Below are 24,221 nucleotides of genomic sequence, written 5' to 3'. Positions count from 1 at the left end.
TGCAAGAAAGTCGCGCAAGAAAGAAGAATGATATGCTATGACATCTTGAATGTTTGGACTAGTCGCCCGTTTATTTTTATAGATGTTTCACATACACTGAGACATAAATACACATACATTTATTTTTCCCTTCACCTTGTCTTAAAATTTATACGTCCATCTTAGCGCAAAATAGGCAATGCCTTTTTGCAGTTTTGTAATTATTTAATATTTTATATATAAATTTAATAGTTAGGTGTGGTTCTTCCACTAAATTTGTTTATGAAAAATACAGTGACGAACATTTTTATCCAGTCACACATTATACACACTTGCAAAATGTAAAACAATTTAATGACCAGAATGTGGACACTAACACGGGCCCATCAAGCCCATTACAAAGAAACCAAACATAAATACTATCAACAGCAAAAATCACTGGTAACAAAATAATTTTCTGAAAAACGAAGAACTTAAATAAGAAATACTGCTGCTTTTGAAATAGGTTAAAAGAAGACATATGCCAATAATGATAACAACTGCTAGCAAAATGAAAATCCAATTTTGTATACACTACAGATGAACCCATCTTATTCAAGGAAATAATAAAAATACATCACATGAAAGCTGTTTAATAAATATCAGTATTATTGTTCATTAAATAAATTTGAATAATGTTCTTGTTCTCAGGCAGCAAAAATACCACCTTAGAAGGTTTTGGGAAGCTATGGAAAAATATTTAGGCAAGAACTTCATCAATTCACTACTTCAAATTTTTGTGTTTACTGCAGGCATCTGCATGTAGACAAAACTTTTTACAGCAACAAAACTCACCATCATTTCATCATGAACTGCCTAAATGGCTAGAAGTAATCACCAAATGTAACACAGAGTCTTTGGGCTTTTTGATTCTTAAATTGTTTTCTCATTTCTAAAGTTCTGTTTTGTCACAAAGCAACAATACTGATAACTTACCTCAGCAGCACATTTTCTAAGGTTTGAGTCTTTACATATATATATATTCCATTATCCTGTATTCTTATTATTTGTTGGTCGATCCAGAGAGTGCAACTTGTTTTTGGCTGTGATGCAGTGTGGTATAAATATTAAATTTGCTCTTTTTCAAGAAAAGGGGCACCTTTCAATCTTCTAGTTCATGACAATATGGAACTAGTGACTAGGAAATCTTTGAGGATTTGAGGAATTTCCAATTTGCTAGCCACTTGATAAAGTCTAATACCCAGCAGACATCTGACATGTAGCCGGCAGATGTGCTTGAGTGAAAGTGGATGACTTGCTCGATACCGAACATATTCTATAAGTTCAGGTTCTTCCTCCTCCATGCTCCAGAAAATGCTGTGCTGTACAGTGTCATCTCGACTTACATTGTACCCCTCTGAAAGGAGGCAGCGCACCATGTCGTAATGCTTGCTATGGCAGGCAGTGGCTAAAGGGGATATGTAGCAATGAGAGTTAATATTACACCCTGACAATGCCAGGAACTGCACAACATTCACTTTATTTGCAGCAGCAGCAGCTGCAATGGGAGTCTCACCCATCTGAAAATGAAAATCACAGTTTCTTCAGTTGCAACAGATTTTTTTTTTTTAGCTTTTACAATAATAATTTTATTTCTTGATTCAGACTTCCAAAACATAACAAGGACTTATTGAAACCCATGCAAGTTAAAGATTTTAATGCTGACTTCCGATTCCATCAGTTAATGATGATTAGATCAGCATTACCACTTTCAATATAAAAGAGCTGATATAGTGAATAAAAGAAGTTCTAAAAACAAAAGCTTGATAAGGATGTGTCATTTAACTTGTGTATAAATTTTTAACAGCAGGATCATTATCCTGTAAGGCTCTATTGTTTAATGATGATATCAGTTCTTCCAAATGAAATTAAAAGAAAAAATTACATTTTAAGATACAAGCAATAGATGTCTAAAAATAATGCATAACTGCTTAAATTTATTTCACTAGAAAAAGTTTATATTAATTTATGATGCATGGATAAGATTTATTGAAAGCTACATTCTGATGACCAATGATAGTTCAAATTTGAAGGATAAGAAGTTTCCTGTTTTGGTCACTGGGTATATTACTGACAAAAAAAAGTTTACCTTATTTCGTTTGTTGCAGTGACAGCCAGATGAGATAAGAGTTGCTATTATATCCAATGATGCTACTTGTGCAGCAAAGTGGAGGGCACTATCGCCTTCAGATGTCACCCTTTATGCACATAATGAATCAAGTAAAAGTAGCTGACAAAACTTTGATGCAGTTTTCTAACCTCTTCAAAGAATGATTTACTTTTATCTGCATGAAAATTACAAAACACAAAAAGATTAGTTGCCAGAAAAGAAACTTAGCAGAAGCAGCCACAATAGAATTAGGTATAAAAAAGAAATTTTATCTAATAAACATGAAGAAATCATGATTGGCATCACTTGCACAAGTATTTTCATCAGCCCTTTTATTGTTTACTAGTAGGTACCTATTGACATCAGCTCCTTTGTGCAGCAGGTAAGTGACTACATCTGCATATGATGACAAGACAGCCAACATCAAAGGTGTGTAGCCAATATGATTGCAGTGGTCTACATCAACACCATAATCAAGCAAAACAGAAAGCGTTTCAATATTTCCACTGTTAACACACTCGTGAATTGCTTCATCACCATCAGTGTTTACCTGTAAACAAATGGAAAAAAAACCCTAGGTTGCTGGAAAGTGAGGTGTTTGATACCTCACTTTTCTCAGGGCCAGCTTTATGTGAGGGCACTGCTTATCTCTCTCTCTTGCTGCCTTACCTTCCCCAGCCCTCTATGGTGTCGGGTACCCATTCTGAACAGCTGGGTTAACTCTGCCTACTCTGCATCACAGTAAACAAAAAAAATCATTCTCCCCAACACCTTTGGACTAATCATCCTATAAAGGCCTATAAAAATGCTAATATAATTTTCAACAAGAAAAGGTATTTTCATTCTGCAGCTGCTGAAGACATCATAAGAAACATGTGCTCACCACATTTACTTTGCTTCCAGACTGCAGAAGTAATCGAACAACATTTGCAGTGCCACTGGCACAAGCATGAGCTAAGGCCGTGCGACCTTCATGATCTCCAGTATTGAGATCAGCTCCTTTTTGGACCAATCTTTGCACAACTGACTGAAGACCTGAAAGTGGTTAAAATGATTTCCACCAATTAAGATTTTTTTTGTAAAGTGTAAATATAGTTTAAGTTAGTAGTTAGTGATAACAATGTTTACTTTTCCTTGATCCATCAGCCAACGGACTAGAAATGATAGTTTTATGCAATGACTGCATGCTTGTATAAATACTACTTCTCTATTTAAGTATTTAAAAATACATAAGAGCTATTATGGGGAAATGATTATTTCTAAAGCAAAAACTATGCCATTCAAATCCATAAGCTTAGTGCATGATTACAATCATAGGACACATATATTTCGATAAATATATATAGTCTTTCGAGAGTAAGCAGTAATGCATAATTTGTATTTTTATCATGTGAGTGGTACATGAGCTACTTTTTTTTTTACACTCAGTTATTACCTAGCTTGGATGCTAGGATGAGAGAGGTGACCTTATTTACTGAACCATTAATGTCAAATCCCGGATGTTCGATCAATTCCAGGGTCTTCTGAACATCCCTTTTTTTGATTGCTGACAAAACATACCTATGTATCATGCTGTTAATTGAATCCAGCTTTCAACGTGAATACATGTTGTGCGGACTAAAGAATTACAAAGAGCCTTTTGTGACCGAATAACAATATTAAATCTGCATGCTAGGATATTCACTAATGATCGAAGACGGATTTTGCCTCTGCGTCAGAATATGATCACGAATATCTCATGGAATGATTGAAGTGATCGCTATTATAGTTATAAAAGATTGCAACTTGGCAGCACGCTTTTGTATTCTTTCTCCTGTTCTTCAATTTTAAATCTGATACTTTACCAACTTTGTCTAATAATTTTCTCAATAAACGAGCAACAAAGGTCCACGAAATCGTTAGTGGACACCATTGTTTTGATTGACACCGGAAGTCGAACTTGGTTGTGGTGAAGGTCACAAATATGGCTTCGTCCACAGCAAGACGATTTTTACTGAATGCAGTAAGTCTAAGTTTTTCAGGTCATTTGTTCTATGCAAAGAAGACCAAGAAAACTTAGACTTGTTATAATTACGATTTACATCCAGATGTAATGACAGTGGAACGTTTATAGTTGTTTTGCACGCAACATCCGCAGAATTAAGCATCAATCCATCCACGGACGTTTAATACAAGTTCGAGATCCATCAGTAACCACATGGATCTGTCAGAAACGGATTTGTTCATGTGTCATACGAGCAAGAACCTTCACGAAACATTTTAGTTACAGTCTACAGCACGCTTTACGAGAGATGTTACCTTTTCCCTCTCATTTAATTTGTAGTTATTCCGGATTAAAATGAAACATGATTGTGAAAAAACGTCATGGATTGATCGCATGTGCATTGTCTACTTGCTTGACTCTATCAGGTGGCATATTTTTCAAATAATAACAAAGGTGAACCAGAAATTTGTTAATGTTTATGTTGCATGTAGTATGTTTGTGTGCAATAGGGTTAAAGTGATCGCTTTATGTAATATATATAAACTGTTTTTTTAATCATAGGTCTGCAAACAGAGCTTTTGGCCTCAAGCAGGAAGTGGCATCTATCATAGCTACTCTACAGCTGCAACAGCTCTGGAGCCGGTAATTTTTAAAGAGTTTTAAACAAAACTAAAAAATACAAAAGCAACCGTATCTCAAGAAAGAGTGATATCCTTTCACCTATTCAGCTAGAGAGGGCAAGTCTGTGTTGTAATATTGTCTTGACTGACATCTTCATTATGCCTGCCACTGTGTGTTTAGAATATGTTGCCCTTTTTATGTAGTTGGTGTTTGCTCCTTTTTGATAAGAGGATCTCACAGCTGAACCGATGCCACAGTACGTCTTGGTACCTTTTGACCTTCGTCGATTGTGGATTTCCATATGTGTTTGGAGCTCATTCATCATTCCAGTTTGATTGGTACTGCCTGTGAGGTGTACCACTTGGAACTGAGTCTGCTATGGATGTGTTTTCCTGCTTGTGTGCTATTTAGGTGGTGGATTGCTGTGTGTGGACACTATCATTTGGCATGGAGTACACAGTCTGTTATATTCTAATATCATTTTGTTATATTGACTTCTTTTGGCTGAATGCCACACTGCTCAGTCTTTATCATTGCTATTCATTTGTTATCATTTTATCATTTTAAAACACACATAACTCCCCACCCCTGCATACATAAAATTTGAAATAGTTTAAAACTTTAAAGTCTCAAAATATGTCTGTTTTAGAATTTATTTGCCAAGTATGGAGGACGCAACACAGTTACTATGTTGACAGGGGATGGAGTAGGTCCAGAACTTCTTGGACATTTGCAGGAGATTTTCAGGTACAGGTGTTTAGAGTAAAATTATGTTTAAGAGAAAAATTGTGTTTATCTTGTAAATGAGAATTAGATATTTTCTAGCTTGGATCATAACCTTAGCCAGAAGAACAGGATAGATAGCAAAGGAAGTAAAAAGATTTCTTATAAAAAAACAAATTGTTTTCTTCATTGATAAACTGTTAAGGTATGCTGGGGCTCCCATAGACTTCGAACGGGTGGATATAAATGCCTCTACAACAGATCCTGCAACTATGGAAAATGCACTGTTGTCTGTGCGCAGAAACGGAGTGGCTATAAAGGGTAAGTGGCATCCTGATTTTAGATTGTTTTCTTTTTTCCTCTCTCAAAGCATAAAGCTGCAAAAATAATGTCAAAAGTGACCAAAGTATTTCATTAATGCAACACTTTAAATCTTTAATGGTGACACTTTTAATACAAGGCTTGTTTAGAAAAAGTAAACCTGTCTAATAGATCTGAAGTATGAACATTCAAGTTTGATGCTATAATTGTGCAAGTATCTGTGTGTCAAAAACAGAGATGGGGTGATTTAGAGGTCTTTACCTTAGGGAAACTTTATCTGTGTCAAGATGATCAATCTGCAGAAGTCAGGAGAAATGAAAACTATGGAATATATCATTTTTCTTCGTTAAGGCAGACTCAAGATTTAGTTTTATACCTTATGATGCTGATAAGTTTTTACCCCGTAATTCTCATGAAATTTTCAATTTTCAGGAAACATTGAGACAAAATTTGATGATCCATCTTTTCGCTCTATGAATGTATCTTTAAGGTATGCTATTTTGTTGTTTTTTTTTTTTTCTTCTTTTTGGGGGGGCGGGGTAAAGAGAACATGCATACACACCCCCCTCCAACACACTCACTTTGACATATATACATTGATAAATACGTATTTTCCCTACAACAAAAATAGTTGCCTTTTTCAACCCTCTCTTTTAAAGTTCCTTATGCAGGAAGTTTCTGGGAATATAGACTATGGATTTTCCTCTTCTAGCCTTCCTCATTCAACAGGGATGCATATCTTTGGACTGCTGATGGTTTGCCAACACCAGTCCTTACCCTTCCATAAAGTTGTAGGCTGTCAGGTCTCAATGTCAACAGTATATTTAATATGTTTGTTGCTAGGTTACTATTTTTTTATTCTTTTTGGCAAAAGCCATCGACCTCCACATCCCACTTTTGATGAAGTCAGATAGGACTGTGGTTGGATGGCATTGAAAGTCAATGAGAAGTCAGCAAACAGCTGTGCATAGGCTTGTGGATTCTCCAGGTGTTTGAACAAAGTATGTAGTATATAAACTGAACACACGATGGAGCATAAAACAAGCTTTTGTACCTCTGTCAGCCCAAGAGCGAAGATCATCTGCTTTTCCTATTAATATTAATAGTTCAAGCAGAAGCACATTCAATCAGAAATTAACAGAAAACTCATCTGCAAGCAGAGCCCATGCTTGAACCAGATAGAGTTTGTCATTTGCACCATGTGGTTAATCAACCAATATTTGTGGACCATGGCACATGCTGCAAGAAGCACCTTCACGGTATAGTACCATGACTGCTAGCGGATATAGAGCTTTATCCTCTGACATAAATATGTGAAAAGGAGTTTCATAAGGCTGAAACTGTTAATGCTTTGAGGATTTACTGGCTGTTGACAAAAACATGTTTATGCAAGAACAAAGAAGCCTTTTTTATGAAAAAAAAACTGCTGAAAGAAACAACTGGTAAGATCTAGAGAGTGAGGCATTTGAGATGGGTTGAAGTAGGTTAGTAAAAGTAGCCATGCCTTTGTTGACTCTCAACTAGGCATCATGCTCCACAGTAACCATTTTGGCAAAGTCAGCGTGCGTGTGTCTGTGTAGATATATATGTCCATGTATTTATATGCATATGTTTACATTCTTCATTTTTTGCCTGCTAGAAAGAAACTTGACCTACATACCAACATTGTTTGCTGCAAGTCTTTCCCTGGAGTAGAGACCCGTCACACTTTTGTTGACATTGTCCTTATACGGGAGAACACTGAGGGGGAATATTCTTCTCTTGAGCATGAGGTAAAATTACAAGTAACATTTTCACTTCTTTATTTAGTATATAATATATAGCCAATTTTGTTTGTGTTAATTTTTTTTTTAAATTTCAGATCTGGTAGTGTGCAAGTGTGTGGGTGTGTTTGTGTTATTTGGTAAGGGAAGAACCTTTAGCATTATCATTGCCCATCTCTTGTGTCCCATCTCCCATCCCACCCCCACCTAGGGGTAGCCCAGAGCAATTTGTGATGCACTACATCCAGGTTACTTGAAACTGTACAATATATGAGCCCAAACAAAGTTGGTAGCAGACATACCTGAAGTGAAAATGAAGCATAATACACCCATTGAACCAAGAATGTTAATCAGAACGGAAAATGTTCTCAATCATGAGTAATATTAAACGCATAAGGCATTAAATCCCGAACACTACTCGAGTCACTGTTGTACACAGCCCTGATGAGAGAGCTGGGTCGTGACAGTGACTTAAAGTAATTGATCTGATATTTGTCAAGAAAACTAGAGTATATATAATAGATATATTATTTAAATTGTCCTACCTTGGTACTTGTCTTTTAAACACTTTGATACTCTTTTTAACTGAAAAATGAGCTGTCCTCTGGTTCTATCCCTCAGATTATTTTTTGCAATTGTTGCATCAAAGGACCATCCCTGTGAGAGAGAGTGTACATGCATGAGAGAGTGTGTGAATATATATTTCTGCATCTGTCACGGGCATGTAGATGAAGAAGACATTTTTGGTTGTATATTTTTAATATTTTGCTGCTTATGCATTGTTGCAGAATGTGCCAGGTGTTGTGGAAAGTCTCAAGATTATAACTTCAGCCAAGTCCAAGAGGATTGCACGCTATGCGTTTGAGTTTGCATCAAAACATGGCCGCAAGAAAGTGACAGCCATCCACAAAGCCAACATCATGTTAGTCTTGAATGTCTTACGACCCTGCTGCAATTGTCTTGATTCATTCTGCCTCATCTTTCCACCCACCCCACCCCCACCCATGTGTGTGTGTGTGGTTATAGTAGCTACCATAATAATAATAATAAAAAGAATAAGGACTTGAAATGCGGCCCTATGCTCCACTAGGGGCGAATAGGAACAAGAAGAACTTGCAAAGTATGTTATTACTTGAAGTGCACCATGCTTTAATACTATATTACTATATCAGGAAAGTAAACAGAAGATGTTGAGTAATGTGGACAATAGAATTCAAACAACAAGATGAAAGCATCATCTGACATCCCCAGTAGACAGCCAAATCAGGCACTCAGGATAGCATATTAAAATGAGAGGGATAGAGATCTATTGAAAAATCATGAAAAATATTTATAGAACAAGTGTATGTCAAGCAATGTAGCTATACATCATGATTGTTAAATACAATCTCATGTTGATTTGACTATATTTTAAAGTTAAGATTACTTTTTAAAAAATAAAACAGGAAACTTGCAGATGGGCTGTTTCTACAGTGCTGTAGAGATGTGGCCAAGGACTATCCCAACATCGAATTCAATGATATGATCATTGATAATGCCAGCATGCAGGTAACTAGTCATCACAGATAAGTTTGGCAAACAGTTGTCAGATCCATGATACACGTAGTCCTTAATTTATGACCTATACAACTTAAACCACAAAAATTTCATCATTATTCATGCAGTAAAAAACTGAAAAAATGTGGTCCATATGGTGCGATTTACTGGCCACATTGCCACCCTCCGTATCATCATTGAGCAGTCTATTGAGTTGCAGTCCTCCCTCTATATAACTTTTGTGGACTTGAAGGCATTCAACATTGTAGACAGGGATGTCATCTGGAGGCTGATGATCCACTATGGCATTCTACCTAAGCTCATAAACATCATTCAAGAGTTGTACGAAGACTCGTCCTGCCAAGTTATCCACAATGGCAAACTCACTAAACCTTTTGTAGTGAAGACTGGCGTACGACAGGGTTGCATATTTATCACCAACAATCTTCCTGATGGTCATAGACTAGATTATGTGCAAGACAACCCAAGACAACAACACCGGTATCCAGTGGACCTTCACCAAACAGCTAGAGGATCTGGACTTTGCAGATGACATCAGTCTCCTATTTCATCGGCAACAACATGCACAAACCAAACTAAGTAAACTAGCAGAGGAAGCAGAAAAGACTGGCTTAAAGGTCAACAGAAAGAAGACTGAAGTGATGAGAATCAACAACAAGCAGGAACTCCCAATCCAACTTCAAGGAGAGAACATCATGGAAACAGACTGGTTCACGTATCTGGGGAGCATTGTCAACAAGGATGGTGGAGCGGATGATAACATCAAAAGCCACATCAACAAAGCTAGGCATGCTTTCAACAGCCTACACTCCCAAGCATTATCCTTCAGCAGTAAGACTGTACTGTATGGTTCTGAAACCTGGAGAGTGACAAACACCATCAACAACAAGCTCCAGACCTTTACAAATGAATGCCTGCGCCATATTCTGGGAATAAGGTGGCCTGAAAAGATCTCCAACAGCAGCCTTTATATGCATCATTATTAAGAATGCCACTAGCCAAGACATCAAAAAGAGGTAATGGGGCTGGATAGGACACACACTGCACAAACCAGTTGATACCATTGCAAAGCTGGCACTTGACTGGAACCCTCAGGGGAAGAGGAGAGTTGGGAGACCAAAGCAAACTTGGAAAAGAACAGTAGAGAGTGAGGCAAAGGACATCGGAACCCCATGGGCCCAACTGAAGGGGGCTGCCCAAAACTGGGTTCATTGGTGAGGTGTTGTTGCGACCATGGGCTCCTCGAGGAGTAACGAGGACTAAACTAAACTAAACATGGTGTGATTTGGCAATACATGTGGCTACTCACATACACTCAAACACACATATCCAGCACACTTTCTGGCAGTTTGCATATCAATACCTGGTTTTAAGGTATATAAAGAGAGAAAAATGTTATTACTTGACAGGAGTGTTGCTGGTTTTGAACTGAATCTTTTATAGTGTAGCATTATGAAAACTTATGTGCATTCAAAAATATCAACAAGCACTGGCTGTCTACTACTGTGCCAAGCCTAAAGTGGATTACTCAAGAACTGTTTGAAGATTGGTTAATACACTGCTTCAGTCCCCAGATGCTCATTAAATTACCACAATTAATGTACATGTACAAAGGTATGATTGAAAATCGTAACATTTTTTACGCATATATGTACTGTAATATGTATAAAGAAAACCAACTTATGTCTTAATCAATTTACAACAGGTCAGTGAGAACGTAATCGGTTTTGCAATGTTGACCTCGGTACTTGGGGATAAGAGAACGAATAATATTCTTCTCCATTCTTCACTGTTTTTCTCATCACCATTTGTGCAATAATTTGCATATATTTGTTTGTCTCCGTCTTTGCTAGTAAACAAACATTCAAAGATATTTATTACACAGTTTTGCTACACTTGTAAGTGGTGTCTTAATTGAGTGATACTTCTTAGTCAAACAGCCATCGAAGGATCATTTTTAATTAGCCCATTTCTTTGTTCTAACCCATAACAAAATAATGAAACTGATTATTTTGAATCACATACTAGAAAGTATTAGTCAAATAAAGCATGGCTTCAGCTTTGCATTATGTGTCTCTCCCCACCCCCACCCCCCAACAACTGATTCTTTTTTGGGAGAAGTTGGGGTAGGGTGGGGACTTTTTCGACATAAGTAGAATGTAGGTGGTTGATGAAGAAAGGACTAAAAAAAGTAGTATATTTGTTCTTATTGTTCATATGGTCACTTTAATCATTGAATGCAGATGGTGTCCAGGCCACAACAGTTTGATGTGCTTGTCATGCCCAATCTGTATGGAAACATCCTTAGTAACATTGCTGCAGGTCTTGTTGGGGGTGCAGGCCTAGTTCCTGGCATGAATATTGGTGATTGCTATGCTGTCTTTGAAACAGTAAGTGTGTGAGCAAGAAAATTTGAGAACTTTTTTACCCTCATCACTTCACCCATGCTTATGTTCATTTTGATTGTCCATTCCTTCTGGCCATACAAAGATTAAGAAACTGACTTTGGCTACAAGCAGTTTTGCAGTGAAGCGCTGGTCCTCAGTACCTTTCCAAACTACCATGCCTGCATGACCTAATCCCACTGTAAGACAAAGATGTACAGACAGAGGTCTTTCTCCTGCCAAATTTCAACAAGAAGTGTAACTGTGCAGACTTGATTCTGCTTTCATGTTCAATAGTTACTTTCCTTGGATAAGGGCATATTAAAAAAAGATGTGCATGCAAAAAATGTAAAATCAAAAAAAAAAAAATAAACAACAATATTCAAAAAGACTAGAAAGTTTCAATTAAGTTAAAAAAAATGTTTAAACACACTTTTATTTGAAGTTTACTAAAATGGGTTTAATAATTTTTTCATTAGGTCTCAGGATTTTCTTTCGTGCATATAACTTAATATATAGAATTGTGAGTGGCACTCTTTCAGTGTTTCTAGTAGTGTTTTTTATAATTATTTGAAATCAAACACCCATGGAAACAGAGTAGGCATCTTATCTACTTTTGACTTCTGGTATATTCTAAGAAACACGTCTGTAGGTGCATTGATGGTGTTTGAGTATGTTGCATGTGTATGTGTGTGTGCACAGGGCACAAGAAACTCTGGTCGTTCTGTGAAAGGAAAGAATATTGCCAACCCTACAGGCATGCTTCTTGCAGGTTGTGACATGTTGGATTACCTTGGGTAAGTAATCAGTAATTTATGATTTGTGCATGGCTATTTCTTTTTCCACCCATTTCATGTGTAAATGCTAATTAGTAAAAAAATGTGTAAATTAGTGAAAAGAAGTAAGACTGCTCTTCTGCTAAAAGCAAATTATTGTATTTCCTGTTGGTTTCAGTAATCATCGACATGCTACTATAATCAGAGAATCTGTGATGTCCATTCTGTCTGATCCAGAGGTAAAAATCACTTTTGATTCTGCTGGATTTTTTTTATGTGCATGTGCATATGCAGATTCACCTGAATACACATAAGTGTATCTAGATTTAAACAACCTGGTAAAAGATATTGGAAATATTTGCTGCTGCTTCAAAGCTTAAGCACAACATAAACATAATACTGTAACATCTTTGCAGAATGCTACATTTTAGTAACACCATTGTCACACTCTTGGAATCTGGGTTTTTAAAGGTAGGGGTATGGAGAAAGCTAAATAAAACTGAACCACTTTACTGTGATGTCCTCTTCTATAACCACATAAATCTATTTTTAAAAATTTGTATATGGTTCATGCAATACCCTACAGGCCTGGTTGCTCAGCCTGACTGTGCGTGGATGACTCAGGATCTGTTTAAGTCTTTACAATTCAGGATTTCTAATACAACCTCAGAGAGAATGTAGTTTTTCAGCTATACATGCTCAACTTATCTTAAGAGTTGGGATTGTCATTGTAACTGGTCCATATTGATCTGCTTCAATCATTATTATATTTTAACTACCATAGCATCTATAAAGCCATCATCGTTTAACTGTTTATAGATTAAAAAAAAAACTATTGCATCGGTCATGTGGCATTTTTTTCAGTTCCAAACACCAGATCTTTGTGGAAAAGCCACAACCACAGATGTGGTAAAGGCTATTATTGAAGACATCAAGCCAAAAACAAGAACTTGGTGAGTGGGGCAATCTTTCTTTTGGTCAGATCTATCAAAATACTTTCCCACTTCCCAATGCATGGATTGTTGGTGACTATGCTGATTTTAATTTTTGAACATATTATGACTATTTTATTTTAAAACTAAGCTTTGAGAATTTTTTGGGATGAATTCAGGAAAGAAGCTGGGATCTAAATCTAATTGTTTGTGCATGTTGGGGTGACTATATGTGGACAAAATGCATGAACCATGGAGTTATTTCTAGTTTCTGCAGCATCTTACACTTGGTATAAGCAGATACTAAAATGTTCTGAGATGTTTTCACAGGCTTTAGACTGATTTTGGTGAGTTTGCGTGAAGCGTTGATAGCATTAACACAAAGCTGCCAGAGTCACCATTCCCATTAGTTCTTAAAATAACAAATGTTGCAACCTAAGGTCAGAAGATTGCATTGAAGATTTCCTTGATTTAAACTGTGCAGTAATGTGGGGTTCTGTATGGTGGATATTTGAGGGCTGAGACGGTGGGGAAGTTTGAATGAAAGTTTTCAGGCAAGCAAAAAGTTTTCCACTGAGACTGAGACTGCTGACTTATGGTGGCTTAGTTATGTATACATTTTGCATTGTTTTAAAAATTCTTATTGAGATTAACACACATTTTACGAGATAATTTATTTTCTAAGTAGGTGCATTATTATCAGATCTTCTGTTTTTTTGGATACATGATTTACTGAAGTTTACTGCATGAGGTTTTTCTCCAATTCCACTCTTGTACATTTCAAAGATGTTTTTACAAATTTTTCACTAATAATGTTTATTTAACAAAGAAATTTATTTTGTGGGGTATAATTTAATATGTATGCACAGACATTCTGTGTATGTACAACCGTGTATACATGCATACAAGAATGCCTGTGTATATGAAGAAAAGATTTTGAATTTGTGTGAGGTTCACTTGAATATTATCGTTCATGTGAAACTAATCTTAATAGATCATTCAACTTGTAGCTTATGGGGAGGTTCTTTTTTCAGTTTTAGTCTTTGACTTAACCACATTCACAATTACAATGAATGACTTTGCATTTTACACTTCTCACCTCTTTTGCTCATACATTTAGTTTATGATTACTACTTAATGACTAAATTTGACTTCTTTTAATGGCTGTAAAAGATTTGATGTTTCTTGAAGTCATTTGTATTTCATGTTCTATTCATCTTTTACATTAATTTTACTTTTAACTGACTTATTCACTTGCCTGGTTATATATATATTAACGTGACTGGATGCAGAATGCTGTTTTGAACGCTTTCTCTTTGCTTACAAACAACATTCCAATGTTATCATGAGAGGGGTGGACATTGCATGGTGTGTTTGCTATATGTTTTGATAACTTTGAGAGATATTTGAATTTTTGTTTAAATTTTGTTTCCTAGGATGTGATTTTGGACCTTTGAAGGGTAACTTACATAATTGTTATTTATATTATGTTCAGTAAATTACTGTGCATACTTTGGTGTCAAATGCTCTGCCATAATTTTCCTTTGTAAATTTCATATTGTTTTCCAGACTCACATCTTTCATTAGTATGCATGCTTATTGGTTGTTTTTATTTTTATTAACCATAATAATAGATGTAGTAGTTCATTCTACTAATCATTTTAACAGTTATGAATATGTAATGCAATAAAAAAAATAACACTATATGGTATTTAAAACTCCATGATTCTTAAAGGTAGATAAATAGCATATCTAGAGTAAAATGAAGCTAAACAACCATCTTTCTATATAACAGTTATTATTGTAAGGTTTCTGGTGGAATACCTCAAGAGGCTGATGTACAATGTTGCTTATGTAAAAATTTGTATAAGATGGCTGCTGGCAGTTCTAGTAGGAATGGCTGTTGAGAGTGAAAAAACTGGGTGTAACATTTCAGTTCTTAATTCAGTTCTTAGGCTAACCAGTTTTATAAAATTAAACTCAAATAATGCTTTAAAAAAAATTGCTGTGTATTTAGCATTGCCTTAATGGTTGATCATTTTAAATTGATATTTTGGGAAAACACAGATGTCAGTTGACCTAAATTCTGACCAAAAATAATGACCCGTTTAGAGATCTGCATGTCCTTAAGTAAAAGTCTCATAAATCATCATCAGCCAGCAGCTTTCATAAAGTTCAATTATCAACTTTTATCAAGGCTCAGTCAGTATCATTGGTTTAGGAATTGTATAGTGGTCCCCACATAGAGAGAAAGCCTATTAGTTTGTGCCGACGTTATATTTTTTGATGCATGTTTCTTGATGGTAGTGTTCTGAATTCTTCATAGAATGCAGTCTGGTGTACAGTTCTCTTCTTTTGCCAGTTATTGTATTTTGCTTAAGTTTAGCAGTAGTTTATTTCTCACAAATAACTCATAAGGATGCATGTTATGTTGTAAATACCTTCCTATTTGTTTACTTACTAATTTTGACATTTTTTAACGGCTACAAACTTATTTGCTGCTAATCATTAATATTCATTTAATCAGCCTATTTGATTATCTGTCGTTTAAGTAACAGTTAAAAAAAGAAGATTAGAACTGTTGTATGAATTCAAATGCCCATGCAGTGTTAGTGGCAATAGAAAGTGTTTTGTTATTTCATGTTTGTAGAAATTTTACTAAAATCATCAACAACCTTCCCACAGTTATAACAGATATCTGACTAGGAAAGCTGTTTGATTTGGTTTAATGCCTCTATAATTGCTGTTGAAAATGTGTGCATGGGAGTTATGACATTTATTTTTCACGCATGCTGTTCACACAGAAGAGGATAACCAGGAGTGATCTGATCTGCAGTGTAATGTGTAAGTATGACACTAAGGTGAATGCAGCAAGTGGTTGCTGTGAGCTGCATGCATTCTGTTTTATACCACCAGCCTTTTGCCTTGTCATCTTTGTGAATGGTTACAAAGTGTGACCTTATGTTGATATCATATTTCTCTTCTCTATATTGATCCTATTGTTATATTTTGTTTTGTTCTAGAAAAGAACACAAGTTTGGAGGATCTAAAATAAACCCTGATGGCAGAGTCAATGTATCAAGCTCAGAAAAGCAGACACTTCAGACAGCCTATGCAGTATAATACTATATAGTATAAGTATAATACCATCTGTACTTTCAGTCATGAACTGCTTACTCTCACAGTTGTTGAGACCAAATAGTAGTTTGTTTACATCTCATTTTGCAGCTTGAAGACATAGTCATGGCTCAGGCTACAAACATTTAACAATTCTCACTTCTTCTGTCTGGGTCTTTTATATTGAATGCTTCAGTTGCACAAGAGTCCTATAATCTGGATGTTCATCTGTATTATAGAAAGGGAAAGTGCAGAAATGTTACTATTTCATATTTGATACCCATGAAACTTCACAGCTAATTGAAGGTTATTGTAGAAACTTGCTGCTCTGTCTTCGTTCCAGTTGCCCATTATTGTGCAAGGAGTATGGCATGTGTGCATCTGCATGTATAAAAAAGTGTTTTCTGAGTATGTACAGATACTACCAGTGATATTATTTGTTCTCCGTTGTAGATTTATCTCAAGAGTGCACTATGTTGCAAACATACAAGAAAAATAAAAATGTATAAAGGCATTTATTGACTGAATCTGCTGCCTACCTACCTTTAAAATGTATTTTGTGATAATGCGTTATGACACAGTCTCTTAAGGTCTGTTTAATAAAGATTTAAAAATGTAATAACTGATTTAACTTAAGTTGATGTAAAATAAATTACAGTATTTTATGTTTGATGAGTGCAGTAAATGTTTTCTTCCTGGACTCCTTTCCATGTGATGGAACAGATAACATAAAAACAGCAAATACCTATCATTTTCCTTAATGGATATGGATGCAAATTATTTTGTATAAAACAGTGGTTAAAATACCCAATTGGTCAAGAATTAGTGATATATAGCTCAGATTCACACTATAAAACTGGTTGCTTGACTTGATGGCTTTGCAGTCCATACTGGGTTTGGTATTTGTGGTCAGTGTTACACTTTTCTTAGTCCCATAATATTGTTGATGTATCCTGTCAAGGAACATGCAACTTGCTGACATCTTCATACTGAACTCCTGTCACAACTCGTCCCTTCAACAAACCCTGAATTTAAAACAAAAGATGGTAAAAGTGATTTAATTCAGTACTGGAATATAAATTTTAAAATAGCACTGAATGAGCTAACACAGTGATGCCCAACCTTTTTCGGCCTGCGGGCCATATCCATTTCGGACAGCCGTGTCGCGGGCCACTTCACAGCAAAAATACATAAAAGAAAAAAAAAATAGAGCAGATACCATTTTTTATTAGAAACAAATTGTACTTACCATTAATTATGTAGTAATTAGTGGGATATTTGAAGTTGTTTTCCCGAAACCAACTTCTGAATGTCCGGCCTCATCGTAGAGACACCAAGTCGGAGCACTGAATCGAAATGTTCGTCCATCGAAAAAAAGATTGGGAAACGCCCCTACGTGGGGATAAATACTTCTTCTTCCCTTTTTTCGTTTCTTTTTTTTTCGTTTTTTTTTTTTTATTACTAACATGCCGATTTCCTGCACTGTGGGCAGACGTTTCGCGGGCCGTAGGTTGGGCATCTCTGAGCTAACACATTAACAGTAGTGAAATCACAAGAAAATAAGTATTTGTGAAAAATAATGGCTAACATGATGGTAAAAGAAGTGCAGATTTTGGCAAGACTGCAGACACAGTATGGTGTCAGTGATAATATATGTGATCAGTGCAGCAAAAGTTTGCACAATGGTAAACAGTAGACGATAAGCATGCTTACTTTGCTGAGTTTGATGGTGCAAGAATAATTCTTCTCATCGATGGCCTCCAGCACAGCTTCCTCTCCTCTGTAGGCTCCATTCACTACTAGCACAGTCTTGCCTACCCAAACAAATGCATGGCTGTTACTAATTATCTAAAAAATTTAATTATGTCAATTTCCTCAGCCAAACCCACAAGTAATTATCATTTTAACCAATCAGTTTCTAAGCAAATAATAACCAGTTAAAATGGTAACAGGACACGCTTAATTTTTTACTTGAAAGAAAAAGGTATTTGCTAGCAATACCAATGGCTGGTATAACTGTCTCCACGTGTGTCTGGTCAACCTTGAGGGTATCTCCTCCATTCAGCATCTTGATGATTCCTGTATACAAGTCTTGCACCTCCTACAGCATAGCAAAGACATTTTTTACACAACACAAGTAGATAAAGATATACATTCATGAACTTAAAAGATGTCAGACTTCTTTCCCCAGTCACATCCATCTTTTGGGATGGAGGACCTCCACCTTCAACAAGTTACTCCCCAGATGCATAAAACCACTTAAGTTTTCTGCCCTTACAGAGTCTATGCTACACAACTCTTCGAGCTTTATTTTTGTGTTTCAGTTAACCAAACGACCTTATCACACAAAAGCAGCCTGGCTCATAACGTTAAAGAATCTCTTAAACACTAGTTATGTTGGAAATTACATGAATAATCTGAAGGTGGATGCCATGCTGAAGCAGCTTGTCTATCTTGTTAATAAACAGTTCAAAGTACAATATAAAGTCTGCCATCTTGATGACCAGCATTTTGCCACTGAATAACCACGCACTAATATCCCTGGACTGCTGGCAGACGATTTTTTCCAGTTAATTGCTGAAACGAGGCATTAGACGACATAGCATCCAGTTTATTCACATTTCAGATTAACTACTAAAATGAGGCATGAGATGACATAGCTTCTGGTTTATTCAAATTCTTTGTTAAGGCTCACCGAGACTAACAGCGGATCACTTCATAAGAGGCCAAGAGTGAGTCTCAGCATACAGACATCAGTCCATAAATAAACGTCCATGGAATAACCAAAACACCTTCCCTTTCTTTAATCCTGTCCCCAAGTATATATCAAGCACAACCCTGACATATCTAACAGTAATAAAAATTATAACATTAACCATATGAATTAAGTAAACTACTGTCTTGGCAGATCATGTTACTTTTGGAAGTTTTTTTTTATGTTGTCCCATGGTTTAAAGCTCCTCTATTAATATCCGTATATCCTTTAATGCGTATATCATTAAAATGCATTTCCATCCTTGTCTCTAAATGATGATAATGATAGATTTCAGGACCCTCTATTATGAAAGTTCAAGACACAGTACAATACCAATGAATATCAAGGCATTTGAAAATAATGTGCTTTAATAAAATCTGGAAAACAAGTTTGCAAGATTAAGAAGATGAGAAAGAAACCCACAGCTATAAAAGATATTGTCACCCAATAGCTAAACTGGTGAAGCAAATTTTTATACCTGATATTTTTTTTGCACCCGAAAGACCTGTCTCTCAATGCGACATGAGTAAAAACAATGATCCACACTTACATGAACGTATGCCTTTTTGTTGAAGTACTTTTCTCCCAGGCGTTTGAGTGTAACCTTCACAACAATACCCTTGTGAAGCCACCAATCCTTGCGTTTCTCCTTTTCCTTTTTTTTCTCTTCAACCTTTCAAATATCAATTGTGTATCACAGTATGCATCATTTTAAAGAAAAATTATTGCTGCATAATAAAAGTGTAGACATTGCAAAAAATTTGCCAAACAGTGAAATGCTCGTTTCTATATGTTCTATTTAAGAAAGGGCTTTAGACAAATTCCGTTGAAATAAACCTCTTAAGTAAAATGGTTTTCCTGTTGAAATTTACACAAATCATATTTCTCATGAAGAATTGTTATGAGATTCGTTCTATATGGAATAAACCACAAAGACTGAGTTAAGTGCTTACTTCTATTATTTCTTCAAGAGCTGATTTAGCCTTTCTCTTCTCACCAGTTTTCTCTGAAGTCTTTTTGTCAGAAACTGTGGAAGGAGCAGCTGTAGAAATTTTACTTGTGGATGGCTGGGAGGAGATGGTAAGGGGATTATCAACTGTAACAGCTTTTCTGCAAAATTGGCAAGCAAAATAAGCATGTGTATATGTGAGAGTATATATATATACACACACACATATACAAACATAAATAAGGGAATGTAACATAAGCACTACCTATAGTGTTTACAAATGGCAAATTAAAAAATCTCATAAAATAAAAGAGTTTAGAGGTGACCAGTTAACAAATTTTAAAGTTAAGAAATTGTTGCTAAGTATTTTAGATATTTTTCAGTTGTAGAATGCCATAGAGTTTCAATGAGCTTTACAAAAATAAAATGTTTGCTTACTTCGCAATCTGTTCTTTTTTAGAAGCAGACATACTGAATGTAACTGAAAGAAAAATATACTGGTTAAAATTATTTTAAAGCACTAAAAAAAAAAAACCATCAATAGTTAAAGATTTATATTTTTTTACATCTTTCTCTGCATAACAAATTAAAAATATTTTTTTCCATAATTCCAAATATTAAGCATAATCTCTCAAACCAAACCTTTTTATGTTTTATGATGCCACATGAAATGAATTAAAAATCAATGACAAAGTTTAGTTTTTACCATGTAGTGGCTTAATAAACCTACCTTTCTCTCCATCATTTTGCCTCTTCAGCTCTGTGTGTTCAACTGGACCAAGATGCTTCTCCATCTCTGCAGCCCTCTCAATCTGTTTCTTAATGAACTCAGCAGTTCGCTCCTGATCATCTAGGTCCATTTTTTCTTTGGCACGAATGGCTTCTTGCTTTTTGATGGTTTCAGGGTCACGTTCAATGTATTTCACAAACCAGCCTTTTTCTGTATAATCAACTTCACATTTGCCTGGATAAGAGAAATGTATTTTTCTTTCCATGGACTCAAATCTGGTAAGAATCAAGATTATATTTTCTTTTGCTAGTAATCTTCAAACACAGTTAACAAAAGTGACCTCTGTCGTCATACTTGATAACTTGGGATTCACTAAACTTCTAAAAATGGAAAGGTTATATTTCAAAATAAATCACCAAATAATTTTTCTTCAGAATGTTCTTCTTTTATTAAAATGGCAAGGTCAAATGACCCTTTGACCCAACAACAACAACAAAAAATTTAACAGTTATCATAAGGTCTTTATATATTTACCATCGTTCTCTTATCCCTCAATCATAGACACTGGACAAAATGATGATATCCCTATTTGGTACTCTAGGACATTCAAGTTATTATATTTAAACTCACACAATCTTCTCCTTCATTAGTTAGTCCTAGTTACCTTCTCTTCCCAGCCACTTTACAAAGTCTGTAAGTGTTTCCCACATTGTGGAATTCATATGAATATGATGCCTGTCTGCGATATATTCCTGGTAAACAATGTTGGCATGAACACGCTTGGTGCCAAAGCGGCGATGTAACAGTTCTGTGTAGCCTTCTTCAAAATCTCTGTAAGACATAACATCTTCATGGTAATGCTGTATCAAAATCTTTATAAGTCACTGAAACAAATGTTCTTGTTGTTATTATCGATTTGAAAAAATATTAAACCTATTTGATATGAAAAGGCTTCATGATATTAGACAATAAAGGTAAAACTAAATATAAGATGATCTTGAAATATGATTTTCCTTTACTATATCTTTCAGTAAATATTACATAGCATTCTAATCCAAGATATGTATCAAGTGCCAAACTTTAGCACACTTCACTTTAACATTATTTGATTGAACAAATATGTATTCATTCATCAGCATCTGGATTAAAAATATTAATTGTAGATTTTCAAAACATTATGAGGGAGCAAACATTCAGTTGACAATCATTAATTGTACATTTTAACAGTATAAAACTACAAACTTTGAGAATGTATCCACATATTCATCTGGATTTTCAGCAAACAGCAGGAGCTGTCTCTGATGTGACTCTGACATCATATGGCATTTAAATCCATTCTGCAGAAATAGCAGAAAATTTACATTATTAGATATTTGTTTTTTCACCCAAGTGTTTGATGGGTACTTTAACACTCTCAGTATTCAACATGGTTGTATGAGAACAGAAGACTGCCATGTTCCCCCCACACAACAACTCAACACTTGCCTCCATGTTGGGCTTTCAACACCCAGTCTGCATCGTCTGCATCGTTTTTCAAACCTGTTTGTCAAACCAGCAGTTTCCCAAATGCAAGGAAAACAGGTACATGATCTGTTTTGGAAACAGTTTCCTCACTTGCGTGATGCCACACTGGCAAACTTGTTTCCAAAAAAGTAAAATTGTGCATGACAGCGCAGGCCTGTGGCTTTGGTGGCCATTTTGAAAAGCCAGTCTCCAAAATAGAGCAAGTTTTAAAACCCCAACACGATGGAAAACAGTTTCCCATAAGGTATGAGGAGTATGTCACACAGCAAACGGAAAAAAGGCTGTTTCAAGAAAACAGTGTTTGCCAAACCCCGTGTAGCAGCATCTTTAAACAGCAAGACGACGACAACATGTGTGTCGATATTACTCCAGTGGGCTACTGTCTGAAATTATTCCCCCATCTTACACGTGGAGGTAGCATTGCTATTATCTACAAATCATCACTTGAAGTACCTGTCCTTTACTACTGCTTTATCATTCCCACATGCATCTTTTGAATGTGTACAAGTCTACTACCAGAACCATAGAAGTCTGTATAATGAAGTCAAAGACTGGATGGGGACAAACAAATTTAAACTCAATGATGATAAAACAGAAGCACTCCTATGTTCCAGAAGAATAAATCCATCTTCACTAGTTTGATCACCAAGTCACATCAAGGTGGGCAAAACCAACATCACCTTTGTGTCCTCCATCAGGAATCTAGGATTCATTGTCACTGCAGACATAACTCTTGCTAAACAAGTTACAGCTGTCTGTCAGTCTGCCTATTAAGAGCTATGGAAGATCAGCGCCATTCGTCACATTCTGTCTACGCGCACTACCAACACTCTTGTCTATGTGTTTGTTTTATCCAGACTTGATTACTGCAACTCCTTGCTTGCTGGCTGCCCTGAATACCTTCTTTGCAAACTCCAGAAAGTACAGAACTCTACTGCATGTCTAGAGACAGGATTAAGTCACCCCTCTCCTTCATTTTCTACACTTGCTTCCCATCCATTCTCATATCCTGTATAAACTGTCTGTGCTGTTTTAATTTCTTTCCTGGCACGTGCCCTGATTATTTCTCTGAACTGCTCTTCCCTTATGTCCCAGCTAGACAACTTCGCTCCTTGTCTGATGATTATCTCCTTACCCTTCCTGTCACCAAAACAACTTATGGCCACAGGATTTTTAGTTACTGTGCAGAGAAACAATGGAACTCTAGCTAGCTCTCCCTTTCCATATCCCCCACCTACTCACCATTGAATCCTTTAAACGTGCACTGAAAACGCACCTTTTCTGTAAACATTACTCCTAACAACATTTCCCATAATGCTAGTCCTTTTTCACACCCTTCCTTTTGCAATATCACGTTACTCTCATCTCTTGTTTTTGTTATTTGGTTCCTCTTTTTGTTTTCTATATTTGATTTTATTCTTCGTTTAGTACGGTTGTTTATTCTTTTATAGCTCAAATGTAATGTGTTTATTTCCCTGACCCTCGTATGCTGTCTATGTTTCGTTATGCGTTAAGAGCATAATCCTTAGGATACAAATTTTGCATTTATTATTAATATTCTCCTTTCCTTGCTTGTTATAGTTCCAATAACCAATAGCAAAAGCTATACCTAACTACTGTTGACAATTACTACCACATTACAGCCCCATTAATTTCATACGACAATAAGTAATGATTCAAAAACTTTTTTTTTTTAAATCAAATGATGCCGAACCTCGTCACGACACTGTTTCTGGCACATTTGGCAGTACCATCGCAGTTTCTGGAGGCCTTTGGCTTTGATGCGATTTGCAATGGCCTTCGGAGTCAAAAAACCTGGCTTATCTTTTCCCATTTCTGTTGTGTATACATACAAACCCTCTGGTACGCTTCTTTCGCTCTATCAAACAAGTAGTAACTCCGACAAAATAAAGGATCACTTAGTCTATAGGTAATAGTTATGTCCCTTGCAAAACAG

At 35.9% G+C, this 24,221-nt stretch overlaps 3 protein-coding genes across 9 annotated transcripts; 1 reads left to right on the top strand and 2 right to left on the bottom strand.

The window, feature by feature from the left end:
• Positions 1–316: 316 nt before the first annotated feature.
• LOC112571546 (putative ankyrin repeat protein RF_0381) lies at positions 317–3,738 on the bottom strand. The gene is made up of 5 exons (XM_025250590.1): positions 3,564–3,738; positions 3,012–3,163; positions 2,482–2,678; positions 2,108–2,216; positions 317–1,538 (listed from the first exon to the last, which is right to left on the bottom strand). Exons 1-5 carry the CDS (start codon positions 3,697–3,699, stop codon positions 1,134–1,136), a joined length of 999 nt encoding a protein of 332 aa, XP_025106375.1. The 5' UTR covers positions 3,700–3,738; the 3' UTR covers positions 317–1,133.
• Positions 3,739–4,072: 334 nt separating this feature from the next.
• Positions 4,073–16,925, top strand: LOC112571544 (isocitrate dehydrogenase [NAD] subunit gamma, mitochondrial-like). 7 transcript variants are annotated; one of them, XR_003100846.1, is made up of 16 exons: positions 4,073–4,130; positions 4,674–4,754; positions 5,383–5,480; positions 5,662–5,777; positions 6,210–6,267; positions 7,417–7,549; positions 8,329–8,462; positions 8,986–9,088; positions 11,341–11,487; positions 12,184–12,278; positions 12,436–12,496; positions 13,122–13,210; positions 13,520–13,536; positions 14,626–14,649; positions 15,994–16,033; positions 16,213–16,925. XR_003100846.1 is itself a non-coding variant. In XM_025250585.1 (15 exons), exons 1-13 carry the CDS (start codon positions 4,092–4,094, stop codon positions 13,524–13,526), a joined length of 1,161 nt encoding a protein of 386 aa, XP_025106370.1. In that variant the 5' UTR covers positions 4,073–4,091; the 3' UTR covers positions 13,527–13,536; positions 14,626–14,649; positions 16,213–16,925. The 7 variants fall into 7 exon arrangements, 5 of the variants coding, with proteins under 5 accessions (XP_025106370.1, XP_025106373.1, XP_025106369.1 ...); XR_003100847.1 differs by lacking the exon at positions 13,520–13,536 and having other exon boundaries at positions 15,997–16,033; XM_025250585.1 differs by lacking the exon at positions 15,994–16,033.
• Positions 16,803–24,207, bottom strand: LOC112571543 (DNA/RNA-binding protein KIN17-like). The gene is made up of 10 exons (XM_025250582.1): positions 23,979–24,207; positions 21,983–22,077; positions 21,405–21,571; positions 20,741–20,974; positions 20,449–20,491; positions 20,015–20,171; positions 19,612–19,734; positions 18,308–18,407; positions 18,020–18,120; positions 16,803–17,331 (listed from the first exon to the last, which is right to left on the bottom strand). The coding sequence occupies exons 1-10, from the start codon at positions 24,096–24,098 to the stop codon at positions 17,263–17,265; spliced, it is 1,209 nt and encodes a 402-aa protein (XP_025106367.1). The 5' UTR covers positions 24,099–24,207; the 3' UTR covers positions 16,803–17,262.
• Between the last annotated feature and the right edge of the window lie 14 nt (positions 24,208–24,221).

The sequence above is a fragment of the Pomacea canaliculata genome, linkage group LG9, assembly GCF_003073045.1.
Source record: "Pomacea canaliculata isolate SZHN2017 linkage group LG9, ASM307304v1, whole genome shotgun sequence".
NCBI lineage: Eukaryota > Metazoa > Mollusca > Gastropoda > Architaenioglossa > Ampullariidae > Pomacea > Pomacea canaliculata.
Note: the sequence above shows the minus strand (reverse complement) of the source record. Positions and strands in the feature narration are given on the sequence as shown.